Source organism: Chanos chanos, chromosome 4, assembly GCF_902362185.1.
Source record: "Chanos chanos chromosome 4, fChaCha1.1, whole genome shotgun sequence".
Lineage (NCBI taxonomy): Eukaryota > Metazoa > Chordata > Actinopteri > Gonorynchiformes > Chanidae > Chanos > Chanos chanos.
The window spans coordinates 4,588,399-4,601,999 of NC_044498.1; the positions used below are offsets into that span (position 1 = coordinate 4,588,399).

Genomic DNA, 13,601 nt, shown 5'->3' on the forward strand with positions numbered 1-13,601 from the left:
CTCTTTCTCTCTCTTTCGCTCTCTCTCTCTGCTGTTCAAACATCAGGAACCCATCTGCTAACTTCAGAAGGCCTCACGGTCCAACACCTCCATGATTTTCCTTACTGCTGCTACTCTGTGTGTGTGTGTGTGTGTGTGTGTGTGTGTGTGTGAGAGAGAGAGAGAGAGACAGAGAGTGTGTGTGTGTGTGTGTGAGAGAGACACACACTCACACACAGAGAGAGAGAGAGAGAGAGTGTGTGTGTGTGTGTGTGTGTGAGAGGGAGAGAGAGAGAGAGACACACACAGAGAGAGAGTGTGTGTGTGTGTGAGAGAGAGAGAGAGAGACAGACAGAGACACAGAGAGAGAGTGTGTGTGAGAGAGAGAGAGAGAGAAGAAGAAGACAGAAGAGAGAGATTTTAAAAATATTTGTAACATCCACAGTTTGGATCAAAACAGTAATTGCATCTCTGCTTCACTGCATTCAGTGGCCAGACACTTATACAAACAACAGTCACAGCTGCAGAAATACCCCCCCCCAAAAAAAAACATTCTCCTTTTCAAAGATCCCTTTTTTCCCACAAAGATTAAATACTTAAGTTTAAATCCACATAGTGGTCTAAGCTGCTTTAAGACAAATTTGAGCTTTTTAATAAGTATCAAAAAAAAAAAATCAAATTAAACTGAGAGGAAAACGTGTGGCATGTGGGTCTGTGTATGTGTATGTGTTACCTGTCGTTCTAAAACTGAATAGTGCTGGAAATGAACTCAAGAACCTCATATAACCTCGAGAGGTGAAGTCTTGCCCACCTTATCAAAAACCGGTTCATTTTTTAACCTAATGATACTTTCCTTTGTTCTGCCAACAACCCTGCACTCAAAAATAGCTTGAGCAATCAACGAGAGAAAAATGTGAAAAATCTTCATTCACGTCAGATTTTCCCACTTCTCTCTCTCTCTCTCTCTCTCTCTCTCTCTCCTGTATTTTGGGATTTTTCAAAGCCCCATGTAGGCGATCCACCCCACACATCCTCTCTTTCCTGCCCAGAAAATCCAAACAAAAGGAAAACGCCCCCTCTCTGTGACATGCAAGATTATTCTCTCTCTCACTCTCTCTCTCACACAATCACACACACACACACACACACACACACACACACACACACAGACACACTCTCTCGCCTTCCCTTTCTACCACGACTCTATTTGTAAAAATAAAAATCGCTCAGAGTTCCTGTCGGCACCAAACAACAACAGAGAGACAGAAGACCAGATACTTTCCTCTCTCAAGAAGCGTTCTCTTTCTCTCATTCTCTCTCTTTCTTCCACTCTCTCTCATTCTCTCCGTCTCTCTCTCTTCCACTCTCTCTCTCTCTCTCTCTCTGCAGTATCTTTGCCATTTCCCTTAGCCTGCGCTGTGTTTTTTTTTAAACTCTCCTAAAACAGTGCAGGACCAGTCGATGATGACGTTCTCACTCAGCATTTAAACACCACCTACGAACACACTCATCATCTGGACACCGTGGGTTACATTTTAACACAGCTAGGGTGACAAATCACACACACACACACACACACACACAAAAAGACACAATACAATGAAAAGATTCTCTCAGCTGGGTCTGTTTTCATTTGCTTTTTCATTTATTTATTTACTTATTTATTTTCATTTATCTATTTATTTTTTTCTCCCAGATGCAAAGCAGCTCCCTATGCAAATCAGAACAGGCTTTACCCAGCATGGGCTAATTAAATGCCACTTCCTTCTGAGCAAATATTGCTTCATAATTTGAACCAGAGAGTCAGGTCTGTGGATGCTTTTTTTAGACATCCTGAGAAAAAAAAAATTGGGGGTTGTGCACGTTAGGTCCCCCTTCTTTCATGTGCATATGGTAAAGGGGGGTGGGGGGGGGGGGGGTGGTGGACTCTTTTCTTTTAAAATACAAATTTATAACTTCCCCTGTCAGAGTAATTGAATAGCAGAGACTGAAGCCAAGGCCCCTGTCACGACGTATATGCTCGGTGATTCTCACAGAACCTCTTAGTCAGCACGTGTGCAACCATCATCACTCATTTTTGCCTCTTTTTTTGCCTCTCTCTCTCTCTCTCTCCTTTTTTTTTTAAAGGCAACTTTCAAGTTCAAAAGCCTTTGTTGAGATAAGGAAGAACAAAAGGATGCCGTTATCTGGACTACCAGCGGTGCTAGGGTTTATTCTTATCCAAACTCATTCAATTAAGGAGGCGAATTGACATTTCATTGAGGATTTCGGCTGAGGAAACGCAGATGAACAATGATGGGGGAGTTGCGGTTAATGAATTGAATATCAATTGAACTCAAATGAATTGAACTCAAATTTCATTGCAGTTTTCAATAAAGGATCCGTCTGAATCCACTTCTGAATGTGAGAGACAACTAAACTGAATTTACACTGATCCACTGTCTGTGTGACAAGCGTATGATTCTGTCAACACCTGGTTAAGTTGTTCGTGAGAATTTGAATATTCAAATTTTCCCTGAGAGAGAGACAGACAGAGAGAGAGAGAGAGAGAGAGAGAGAACACTGGAGTCAATCATCAAGTTACACAAACATCATCTATAATAAATCAATCCTTTATCAAAGAGATGAAGCAGAATGAAAAACAACTGGGCAGTTGTTGTTAATGGAAACATACGGACTGCTTCTTCTCAAGGACAGAGAAAGAAAGAAAGAAAGAGAGAAAGCGAGAGAATGAGGGGCAGAGAGGGAAAGAGAAAAAGAGAGAAGGAGAAAGAGACAGGACATTTAAGTCACCACCTGTTTGTGAGGCTCCAGGACAAAGAAATCTCCCTAAACACTGCGAACGTAATCAGACACCCAGACTCCCAGAGGGCACTTCTCCCACACCATGGCCCACTGTCCACACACGCAGAGTTTCAGACCCCAGTGAGATTGCCTGTGGGCCTTAGATTGTTATTATTTATTAAAAGAAAACCAGAGAGAGAGAGAGAGAAAGAGAAAGGGAGAGAGAGAGACTCTGGGGGGGGGGGGGAGCTATGTTTGGATGAGTCGATGAGAACGCCTAATTGAGAAGGAGGAAGAGTGCTGCACGCAGGAAACGCAGACGAAGGGGCGGAACGATATTCGGCTCAGTCAAAACGCAGCGAAATGTCTGCGCAGCCATGCGCAGACGGAACACAACGAGTCTGGATCTCGCACAGCTTTGACCCCCACAGCGACGCCGATCAGACAGACCCTGAGTGTGGAAGACCAGATTAGCACTCGTACGTTACGCCCCAGGACAAATGGAGCTACAGTGGCTGCAGTGACGTCTGATTAGATTATTTCACGTTAGATGACGACTGGGTGGAATACACAGATGCTGCAATGCAAGTCACAATCTCGTAATATTCTCATAGGATGAAAATCATATGAGTTTAAATGGACTTTGCAATATAAAAATAGAAAAAAAACCCCAAAAAACAAAAAAAAATGTGTAGAGATTCAAACAGAGTCTGTACTCGCTCTTGTATGTCGTTCTGGTAAACAGTGACCAGAGTGGAGCTGCTCGCACTAGAGTGAAAAAAAAAACAACACTATGACTCTCCTCTGTAAGCAGGGCTGCGTTCAGTTAAAAGATTTTCGCTTGACTCACGTTCAGTTCGTGAATTCAACTGAACTGGCGATTGTGCGAATTCGCCCGTAAGAAACAAACGCCATGCAAATCGAACTAACAATGCTGGACTCATACAGCCACGCCCAGGTCAATTAGAAGGATCATCTACTGACTGGCTAAACGCCTCAGAGAACCCAGCAGCTCCTCAATAACACATAGGCCTAATTCACACATTTGGGCTGAGGCGGCGACAGACAGAATTTTATGGAATCATGGGAATTTGAGTTTTTTTTTTTTTATTGATTTTTTTTTTTTTCATGACAATTCTCTTCCCTGTGTGACAGTAGAAACCACCATCAATGCTCTGACTTCTCCCATACACTGGCAGAGATTCATGATGAGATACGAAACACACACACACACATATACACAAGGGGTAGCAGTCAGACAGTGACCACCCCCCACCACCCCCCCCGGGTCCAGCAGGACAGAGGCAGCTTTGTGGAACCCGTGGCCGTACAGAGAGAGAGAGAGAGAGACAGAACAAAGACCACAGTGTCTTCAGCATCACAACAGCTGAGAGATACAGGGAGCTTCAGATAGACTTTAAACCACCGCAAGGATGTTCTCTTTCTTTCTACCTTTCATTTCTTCACCCTTTCACTCTCTGCCTCCCATTCTGTCTGTCCCTCTCCCTCTCTGTTTCTCTCTCTCTCTCTCTTTCCTTCTCTTCTGTTCCCTCCTATTCTCCACTGACGTTTTTTTTTTCTTTTTTAAACTCTTTCTTTTTCTTCACTCTCCCTCTCTCTCTCTCTCTCTTTCTGGCCGCGGAACAGAAATTAAAAAAAACCCAAAAAAACATGGGCTGACGGAGCATCAAAAAGCTGAGACATGAAAGTGTCCGAATCTTAGAGCGTTTTTGAATATGTAAATACGAGCCTAGGAACAGGGGGGAGGCATCCTTCTCTTCAGCGACCGCTAAAAAAACCCCTCCCAATCCAACGACAGGGTGGAACTTTGACGACTTTGCATGCCACTGACCAGGACTTAGCCGCAGAAAACTGAGAGTCGCAAAATCCTAGCAATCACACGCTGAATAGTTTCAGTTTAAGAGGAAACGCTTTGGTCAGTTGATTCACTTGTTGTCTGGCTGAAACTGAGGGAAATGGCAAAATTTTGTCTGTATTCATTTTAATATAAATAAATGTAGCTTATGTTTGACTGATTACTCTGGCGTAAATGAGTATTTGTGTGTGTGTGTGTGTGTGTGTGTGTATATACCCACTGTGTTTCCATATGTTGTATGTAAAGTGTGTGCCCTGCTGTGATGTTTGTGTATATTGACGTGTGTATATGAGTATGTTTATGTGTGTGTACAGTATACTGTATATAGTCCATTTTTCTACACATGGTGTATAGCACGTGTTTGTTAAGCTGTCTGAGTGTGTGTGTGTGTGTGTGTGTGTGTGTGTGTGTGTGTGTGTGTGTGTGTGTGTGCATGTGCCCCTTGCTGTGCTGTTTTAAACTCATGTCTCTAGTCATGTGATGTTTTGGATGCTTCATGTATGAGACACAGGCCAGCTGTTGCGTCAGTAGCACACCTAATGACTAACGCTATACACGCAGCCCGACCACTGCAACTCAATTAATGACCAGGTTTTCAGAGCCAGGCAGTGGAAGGGCCACTGGGCGGTCACCAGCTCCACCCAGCCAACGGCTGGTACGGCACTACTGGTCTTACCAGCTCAGCAGAGTAACATCTTCATCACAGATCACTGTAGAACAAGCCGTGCGTTTTAAATGCGCCGGTACTCGCCGGTATCTAGTACAGTATCTTTGCCTCAAATAACATTACTTCTTTGCGTGTCTCTGGTGCAATCAAATGAGCGGGTTACGTCCGGCTTTTTACCGGAGATTGTAGTGTGTTATTCTAAAATATAAATGAGAGCTTATTATCGACCACAGAGAAGAAGGTTTCAGTACTCAATGAAGAGGCATTTGCGTTTTTGTTTTCGGCCGTGTCAGCATCGGTGATGTCGGAACTACAATCCCATTGATTGGCTATGCGCACTCTCGCTGCAAAAAAAAATCACAGGGGCTGTCCCAGGTGCGCGCTCAAGGTGTCTCAGAACATTACCACTGAGAACGCTTACATCTACATGAAAGAGCAGATTAATAATGTGGAAAAAGCAATAACAATAAAAACCCCACACGCACACATTCGGTGGGATTTTTGTTGTAGAGTAACTGGAGGCGAAGGATTCTGCTAATGCTACTCACAACAATAGGTAACCCTGACTTGTGCCCGTGAAAGACAAGAATTATGGTTTCATATTTTTTTTTACATAGCTCGTTCTCCTTCACCCATCTCCCTTTTGTAGATTCATGTAACACTGTATTCTTTCACCAGATATGCAGGTCATTGAAGCCATCGCCTACACATCTGACAGTTTCAACAACATGAAACTCAGGAACCCAGCCGGCTTTAGCGACTCGGATTTCTGTCTGAACATGATGCTTTGTTTGTGGTGCTCCAGAAAACCACGGCGCTTTCAGAAGTCTCGGGTTTCAACAGAGCAACTCTTAAATGATTTTAGCCTCATCTCTACCTCCCAGTGTAAAAGCACGTTTTTAATTCGTCTCAACATCAAAGAGACACCACGTAACCCAACTCGCAAGACCTATTCAGTTAATTGCGGCGCACTTACTGGAAGCGCTCGTGTTTGTGAGAAAAAAGGAGATCGTTAAGGTCTTCCCACACTTGGTATGTTTTCCTCAACCCCTTACGATGGCAAAATAACTGAATTTATACACCAACACCCAGGCATGTTTTGAATACCAAGATTAATGAGGTACTCGCGTCATTGCGACCTTTCGGACTTTCTGCTATCCCGAGAGCGCTTAAATAAAATCGCACCATACTCCACAAATTGACACAGAGGCGAGATAGTCAGCTCACAGTGTACTGACGAGCATCTTTAGAGAGCAGTAAACTTGGAGCGGGATTCCACTGGGTTAAGCGTAAAACCAAAGACGTGAAACCGCGATCCTTTCCCTGCCCCCCTTCGCCACAGCTGCATTTCAAGACACGATCAGTTACACCAGACAAAACCTCGAAGCAGCAATGTAAGCTGCTACAACAGACAGAACGATGTGCTATTGCAAAATATCTAAGTATCACCTGCAATATTTATGAGACCTCTCAGGCGCAGAAGCTTACGATGCATATAGTTATCACCTCTGCATACATTATTCAATCACACACCTGTCACCTCTGCATTGGTAAGGTTTGAAACTAGCTATGGCTAGCGTTGGTTTACGACTGATTTCAGTTAATGACTAAATAAACCGAGGTCAGTTCTTATTTTTCTCTAAATCTCCAGCTCTGTCGGGAAAAGGAATAACACATCCTTTTACTCCAGAAAAAAAAACTTGTCCCTGGTACTGTCATGTTAGTTTCGATGCTTGGAGGAAAACGAAGTAATCTTGCAACATAACATACCTGAAATGTTAGGCTGTGTCCTCTTATTTTCTTCCCATTGCTTGTTGAGTTCTGAAGGTACTCCGTTATTTTTTCTTCCTCAAAAAAGATGTTCAGACTCCATTCCGAGGTAAAGCAGTCAACCCACAGATATGGCTTGTGAATCCCGTTAGAGTGGGGCGCCCAGGACGATGGAACGGTCCTCTTTGGAAAAGGGACTCAAATTGAACTATCTGAGGCAAGTTTTGATATAACAAGCAATCGCCGACCCGTTATGGTTATTCGCCTCACAAAATGTCACAAAATTATACGTTTAAATCCATAAGTAACGCGACTTTAGTATATCGTTGTATGGTTTCCATGAGCGTAACCGCTTTATCTTAGGATTTACCTCTCAGGGTTCGTGATGGTACGAGCCGCCTTTCTATTGTTGGAGACATGCCCCGTGCAACAGAACTCCGCACAGAAAACCTGACCAGCGCGAAGTATGTTACCTTAGCCTGATTGGTCTGTTTCTGCCCTCCAAACCACTCCCGTTCATAGAATGAATTCCAATCCCCATAAATTCTATAGATGCAAGATGAATAATTGATCACAATCGAATTGCTGCATTACAAAGAGGGATGGCTCATTAACATGAATGTATATTTACTGTTATGATTTTTTTTTTTTAAAGACATGGATTGATGTGGGGTTTCTCGTTGGGTATTGGAAAGAACTCCGGTCAAGCAACTTAGAAATGTTACTTATAATAGATTTGTTCTGTGTGCTGCCTTTCAGTGCAGTTCATCTGTGCAGTTTAATAGCCAATCCCGTGAGTGCAAACGGATTGAGTTGAAAAGAGCAACGCAGTCCCGATGAGAGATATCCTAAAAGATACATATACAAACAATTATCTTTCTTAAGTACCCGCCGTTTCAATGTACAACTTACAGCACTAAGATGCCAAATGTATTGTTAATTTTTATGTTTACGTTAATGAAGTGATGTCTTTAAATACCCATTTTAGCACACATTTACCACATAATCTTTTTATGTAGCGTTTAGGACCTTATGACGAAATCCACAACATTCAAGATGGCGGCGACTTTGGGTTCCCTCGTTTCGTACAGTAGCGATTCAGATTCCGAAAATGAGTCAGAAACTAGTACAAGTCCTCGAAAGCTAGATCCAGATGCAGTCGCCCATCTCCAGCCTTTGAAATCTGGAAGAACGACGTCTTTAGCCGTCCTAAATTCGGCTCCCGAGGTCGCTGTGAAGGTATGATGGACGGAGGTCTCGGAGTCTCTCTCTGATAACATAGTGTCAGCTCGCTAACTATGGCCCCAACTTTGTTGTAATGCATAGAAGGAAGCTCTTTAGTGGAGAACAAACAGTCTTATCTGCGATAGCTTAACCAGTACTTGTAGCAATTCAGTATTTTACCCGTCTTTAAAACCGAAGTGTTCCATTTTAAACACTGTGCTCACAAGTTAGCCCAGTAGCTCTATGAAGTAGTGTTAGCCATCTGCTGGTGTACTCGTTAGAGTTCATTAGTTAACATAGCTTGTTCATAGATTGAAATAAGAGTGTAACCATAAATCTTTTTTTGTGTGTGTGTATAGGAGGATGTTGAGACAGGTACTCATTTGGATCCTTCTCTTAAGGAGGTCAGCTATAACCCCACCTATGAGACAATGTTTGCGCCGGAGGTAAGGACCTGCAGACAGTCGTGGCTGTATAGGATCTATGCGTTATTTCAAAACACACAGAGGCGCGTTTGAGAAAGTATGAAAACATAGCCCGTATATGCGTAAAAAGCATTGTGAATTGCTTAGCGAATCTTCTGTTGACTGTTCCGTTTGTTGACCGGCAGTTCGGACCAGTCAACCCATTCAGAACGCAACAGATGGCCGCTCCGAGGAATATGCTGTCTGGATACGCTGAGGCAGCTCACTTGAACGATTTCATGTTTGAGCAGCAAAGGAGGACGTTCTCTACCTTCGGTGAGTGTTCTAGCTCAACGTGTCTCTTTCCTCACCGGAGTCCAAGTACAGAGAGCTGAGCGGCTACCGTCACTCCCGCTAAACAAACACTGAGATTTGACTTTTTCATCCGAAGTACCTGAGGGTTGAGTTCCTATAGCGCTACAATGTCTTTTGTGCCTCTTGCTAAATCAAACCTCTCTTGAGTGGCTTTGTCTGTTAATATTCTGACTCTTATTCATGCAGGCTATGCCTTGGACCCCTCGGTGGACAACAGTCAGGTCTCTTCCAGCAGCTACATTGGAGCCGTGGAGGAGGCCGAGAAAAACAAAGGTAACTGTCAAGCCGCTCATTAATGCGTAAGGGGAGCGGATGGTTTGCGTGTGAAGACATGAAAACAGTGTAAAAAAAAAAAAAAAGGTTTGATGAATTTTAGACGGTGTCGTTGAGATTTGTGGAATTTTTCGGTTACCGCCTCTCTGTACAGGGCTAACTGTTTTTGAGGCGACCCCAAAATCGAAAGCGGAGAAGAGGAAGAAGGTGAAAGGGGGAGATGCGTCTGATCTTGAGGGGTTTCTCGGCCCCTGGGCCAAGTATCAGGATGAGAAAGGAGTGGCCAAGCCTTCAGAGGTAAGCTGATCAGAGGCTGCAAGATAAGAGCCCGTGGGATTATCCCATGTTATAGGAATGCTGGATTTTTCCTGGTTCCTGAAGACAAAAGTTTTAACTGTCCAACAGGAGTTCATTTAACGGAGCAGTCTTATTGGACAGTCTTGACTTCAGACTGAGGCTAACTTAGACTAACTTAGAACTCGTGCTTTGCGGATGAGTTCCCGGGTCTTCTGAAGGCTGAATCAGCCGTTGAGCGTTTCTCACACACACACACACACACACACACACACACACATACACATTGGTCTGTTATGGAGTTGGGCTTGGAATGAATTATAAAGTTGAGTTGTCATAGTCAGTGAAGTGCACCTGAGGCTGGGAGGTGTGTTTTGTGGATCGTCTGTGTTGTTCGCTTGAATTGCATTTAACTTGATTGTGTGAGTTTAACTTGATTGCATGGGTTTATCGTGACTGTGTGGGTTTAACTTGCCTCCCCCAGTGGGAGGTTGATAGTGTTGGAGTGTTTCTCGCAATAGATTGTTTTGTTATTTTGTCGATATGCATAGTTTACTTGCCTGCCGACAGATCATATCTGGGTTAATTATACACACACACACACACACACACAGGCATACTCTAACTCTCAGCGTGGTGTTAGATGTGTGTTTTGTGGATTGTCTGTGTTGTCCATGTCGATGGTATTGTGTTTGTTTAATGCACCTTTGATTTGGTTTTGATTTGATTGACAGGAGGAGCAGAAGGAGCTGGATGAAATCACGGCAAAGAGGCAGAAGAAAGGCAAGAACGAGGAGGAGGCGCCAGCGGAGGAGAAGACCATTCTGCACGGTAAAACGGAGCAACCTCGCACCAGCGCAAGTCACGAAGAGTTAAAGAGACCGATCTCTCCATCCGCCCCTCCTCGAATATGCCATGCCCCTCCTCGAATATGCCACGCCCCCTCCTCGAATATGCCACGCCCTTCCAGAAAGGACATGTGCTGTTAGCTGATTCGATTTCATCTGTTTTATCTTTCTGTGTGAAATCTGTACCGTCTGAATGAGAGCTGTGCGGAGTTCAGTTACATTGTCGGACTGATCTCAGATCAGCTGCGCTAGGGATGCATAACTGTAAGTGGGTGGAAAGTTCCTTTCCCTGGCTTAACACGGTGGTTTTTTTGTGTGTGTGTGTGTGTGTGCAGTTAAAGACGCGTATGACTACCAGGGCCGATCGTACCTGCACATTCCTCAGGACGTGGGTCTCAACCTACGCTCCGCAGATGTTCCAGAGAAGTGTTACCTGCCCAAGAAACAGCTGCACGTCTGGACCGGACACACCAAGGTACGTCCGCAGGCTGTGTGTGTGTGTGTGTGTGTGCGTGCGCAGCTGCAAGTCTTTTTGTGTCTGCCTCATCTACTGGAAGTGCGGGGGGGGGGGGGCAGTGTGAATAGTGACTTAGCTTAGATAGCAGTCAGAGGAAGGAGAAATGTGAGAATAGAGTGTGTGTGTGTGTGAGAGAGAGAGAGAGAAATGGGCTTAAAAGCCATATAGTACAGTGTTCTGGAATGTGATTTTACCTTGTTTATATAATCAGAATAAAAAAGACAGACTGGCTGAAATCGTCTGAAAGCAGATCTGTTCTTTACAGCAGAACCGACAGGGAGTTAGCCGTGTGTCGGGTGGGCTCAGAAAAGCCTGTTTGTAAAGAGGTCTCCATGAGATGGGGAGAGAAAGAGAGATAGACAGAGAGAAAGGGAGAATCTGTCCTGTAATACGAGTGCAATTTTCTGTCAGTATTCTGGTGTGTTCAGCATTAGTATTCCGTGTGTGTGTGATCGCTCAGTGTGAATGCGCTGCAAGGCAGAAGAGAAGACACACACACACACACAGAGAAAGAGAAAGAGCAAACTGGGCTTCAGAAGTTAGCCTCCCTCTGTAGGAGATGGGAGAGTGTTTTCTCTGTCTGGCTGTTGACTCACTCAGGCTAATGGAGGCCTTTTAATCCACCCATCTCATCTCCAGAAAGGTGCATTTAAATGATTCACTTTCCTTTTGTTGCTTTTGTGCTGTTCTTCTCCCCCACATACATTCACACGCCAGTGATTCACACCGTATAATAAATTTAGCATCAGTCTCTCTCTCTCTCTCTCTCTCTCTCTCACTCAGTCTCCTCTCTCTCTCTCTCTCTGAAGACTGAGAGCTGTTAATAAAACCAAAGAAAGTCGTTTTTATCCTCAGGTCTCCAGAGGAAGTTTGCTCACAGGCTTTTCTCTTTTTGCTGTGTTGTGTTCTCTTCCCCAGCCCCCCCCCCCCATCCAGCCTTGCTCATATGCGACTGTGCTGTATTCTGTAATGATGTGTCCTAACTTTACCTCTGTCTCTGTGTCACTCTCTCTTTTGTTCTTTCTCTCACACACATTCTCTCTCTGTCACACACACACACTCTCTCTCTCACCCTCCTTTCCTCCTGTCCGTCTCTGTGTAGGGAGTCAGTGCTATACGGTTGTTTCCTGTGTCTGGTCATCTGCTGTTGTCCTGTTCTATGGACTGTAAGATCAAGGTAAACATCTCTCACTACACAAAAAGCCAATCTGCAATAATAAACAGTACACAGTATTCAGCCGCACACAGGGAAGCTTAAAACAGCATTCCTCTTCTAGCAGTCTGACTTCTGTCGTGAGTGTGAAATCTGAGTCCACGTCTTTTAAGCTTTGAGTTCTTTTTTTTTTTCCAATGAAAAGTTTTTAAGTGGAGGATTGAAGTGCCACTTGTTAGCAGAAAGTTCCTGCGAGTCTGTAATTTATCGAATAACACTTCAAGCATCAGAAAGAGAAAACAAAGCATGTATCGACATCCAAGGTTTTTACCATGCACTGACAGAACAAACAGGATTTCAGTTTTTAAAGTTTGGGAAATGTTTTTAAATGACCGTGGGCTGTTTTTAAAGGATTGCGCTTTGTTTGGATAAGAAGGTAGTACTGATTGTTGTTTATTGGGCTTTATCGGCAATGGGATACTCTGTCAAAACTCCACCTAAAAATCGATTTTTCTGTGCATCCGTCTTTTGAAAACCATATTTTGGTTTTCGCATCAGCGGCGTCTGCAAGTCGTTAGCTGACGCTGGAAGTTTTTGGCCTCCGTCGGTAACCGCAAGCGGAAGACTCTAGAAAATCCGTCTAAATATTTGTCACACATCACTAGGTGCAGAAATGCGGAGAGATGTTTGTTATTGGCAAACACGAGTGGAACTAAAGAGTGTCTTCAGCGTTTTGTGCTGAAATTTGGCTGCGTAAGACTTGCGTTGTGCTGGACCACACATTTCGGTGACGTCTCATCAACATTTTGATTGATCACTGATGTTATGTGGAGATTCTCTACATCCCCAGCCCACCCCACCCCAGCTGGCTGTCTGAGGCTTTGGCGAGGTTGGCGGCTTTCTGCCTTCCAACAGCAGCTCGGTCTGCACAGAAAACAGCAGAGAAACACAAAATGTCCCTTTTAAGATCCTTTAAAAATCAGTGCTATTTTCTATGTGTAGTATTACAAACTCCTGTTGTATTTTTTAATTGTTTTTGTTTGTTTGTTTGTTTGTAGCTTTGGGAGGTTTATAATGACAGGAGGTGTGTCCGGACCTTTATCGGTGAGTAAAAGTTTCTTTTCCTTTCATTTCCTTTCGTTTTTCTTCAGGATTCTTTTTTTTTTTTTTATACGTTTAACGCTCACATCTTCATATATACACATACGATTATGTGACCGTGTGTGTCTGTATGTGTGTTTGCAGATTAGAACAGCACAGAACCCAGATATTTGATTCAAATAAAATAACTGTGGTTATCCAAGTAAAACACACACACACACACACATAACCACGTATAAATGCACCAGTGTGGATGTGGATGACATATATGGATGCTATATGTAGATATGTGTACTTATATGTGTGTGTGTGTGTTTTACTTGGGTGACTGCGGTT

The 13,601-nt window shown here is 43.7% G+C and overlaps 2 protein-coding genes across 2 annotated transcripts in view; one reads left to right on the forward strand and one right to left on the reverse strand.

Annotated features, from left to right (window-relative positions):
- wasf1 (WASP family member 1) overlaps window positions 1-7,128 on the reverse strand; it is a 55,517-nt gene extending 48,389 nt beyond the window's left edge. Inside the window, exon 1 of the mRNA XM_030771908.1 lies at window positions 7,077-7,128. The gene's annotated coding sequence lies outside the window, so the exon portion shown is untranslated. The remainder of the gene's footprint in view (window positions 1-7,076) is intronic.
- A 1,004-nt stretch (window positions 7,129-8,132) lies between these two features.
- Window positions 8,133-13,601, forward strand: part of cdc40 (cell division cycle 40 homolog (S. cerevisiae)) — a 22,210-nt gene continuing 16,741 nt past the window's right edge. Inside the window, exons 1-9 of the mRNA XM_030772695.1 lie at window positions 8,133-8,315; window positions 8,660-8,746; window positions 8,911-9,040; window positions 9,266-9,352; window positions 9,507-9,649; window positions 10,381-10,477; window positions 10,830-10,969; window positions 12,114-12,188; window positions 13,223-13,268. Of these exons, the coding sequence (XP_030628555.1) occupies window positions 8,133-8,315; window positions 8,660-8,746; window positions 8,911-9,040; window positions 9,266-9,352; window positions 9,507-9,649; window positions 10,381-10,477; window positions 10,830-10,969; window positions 12,114-12,188; window positions 13,223-13,268 (988 nt within the window). The remainder of the gene's footprint in view (window positions 8,316-8,659; window positions 8,747-8,910; window positions 9,041-9,265; window positions 9,353-9,506; window positions 9,650-10,380; window positions 10,478-10,829; window positions 10,970-12,113; window positions 12,189-13,222; window positions 13,269-13,601) is intronic.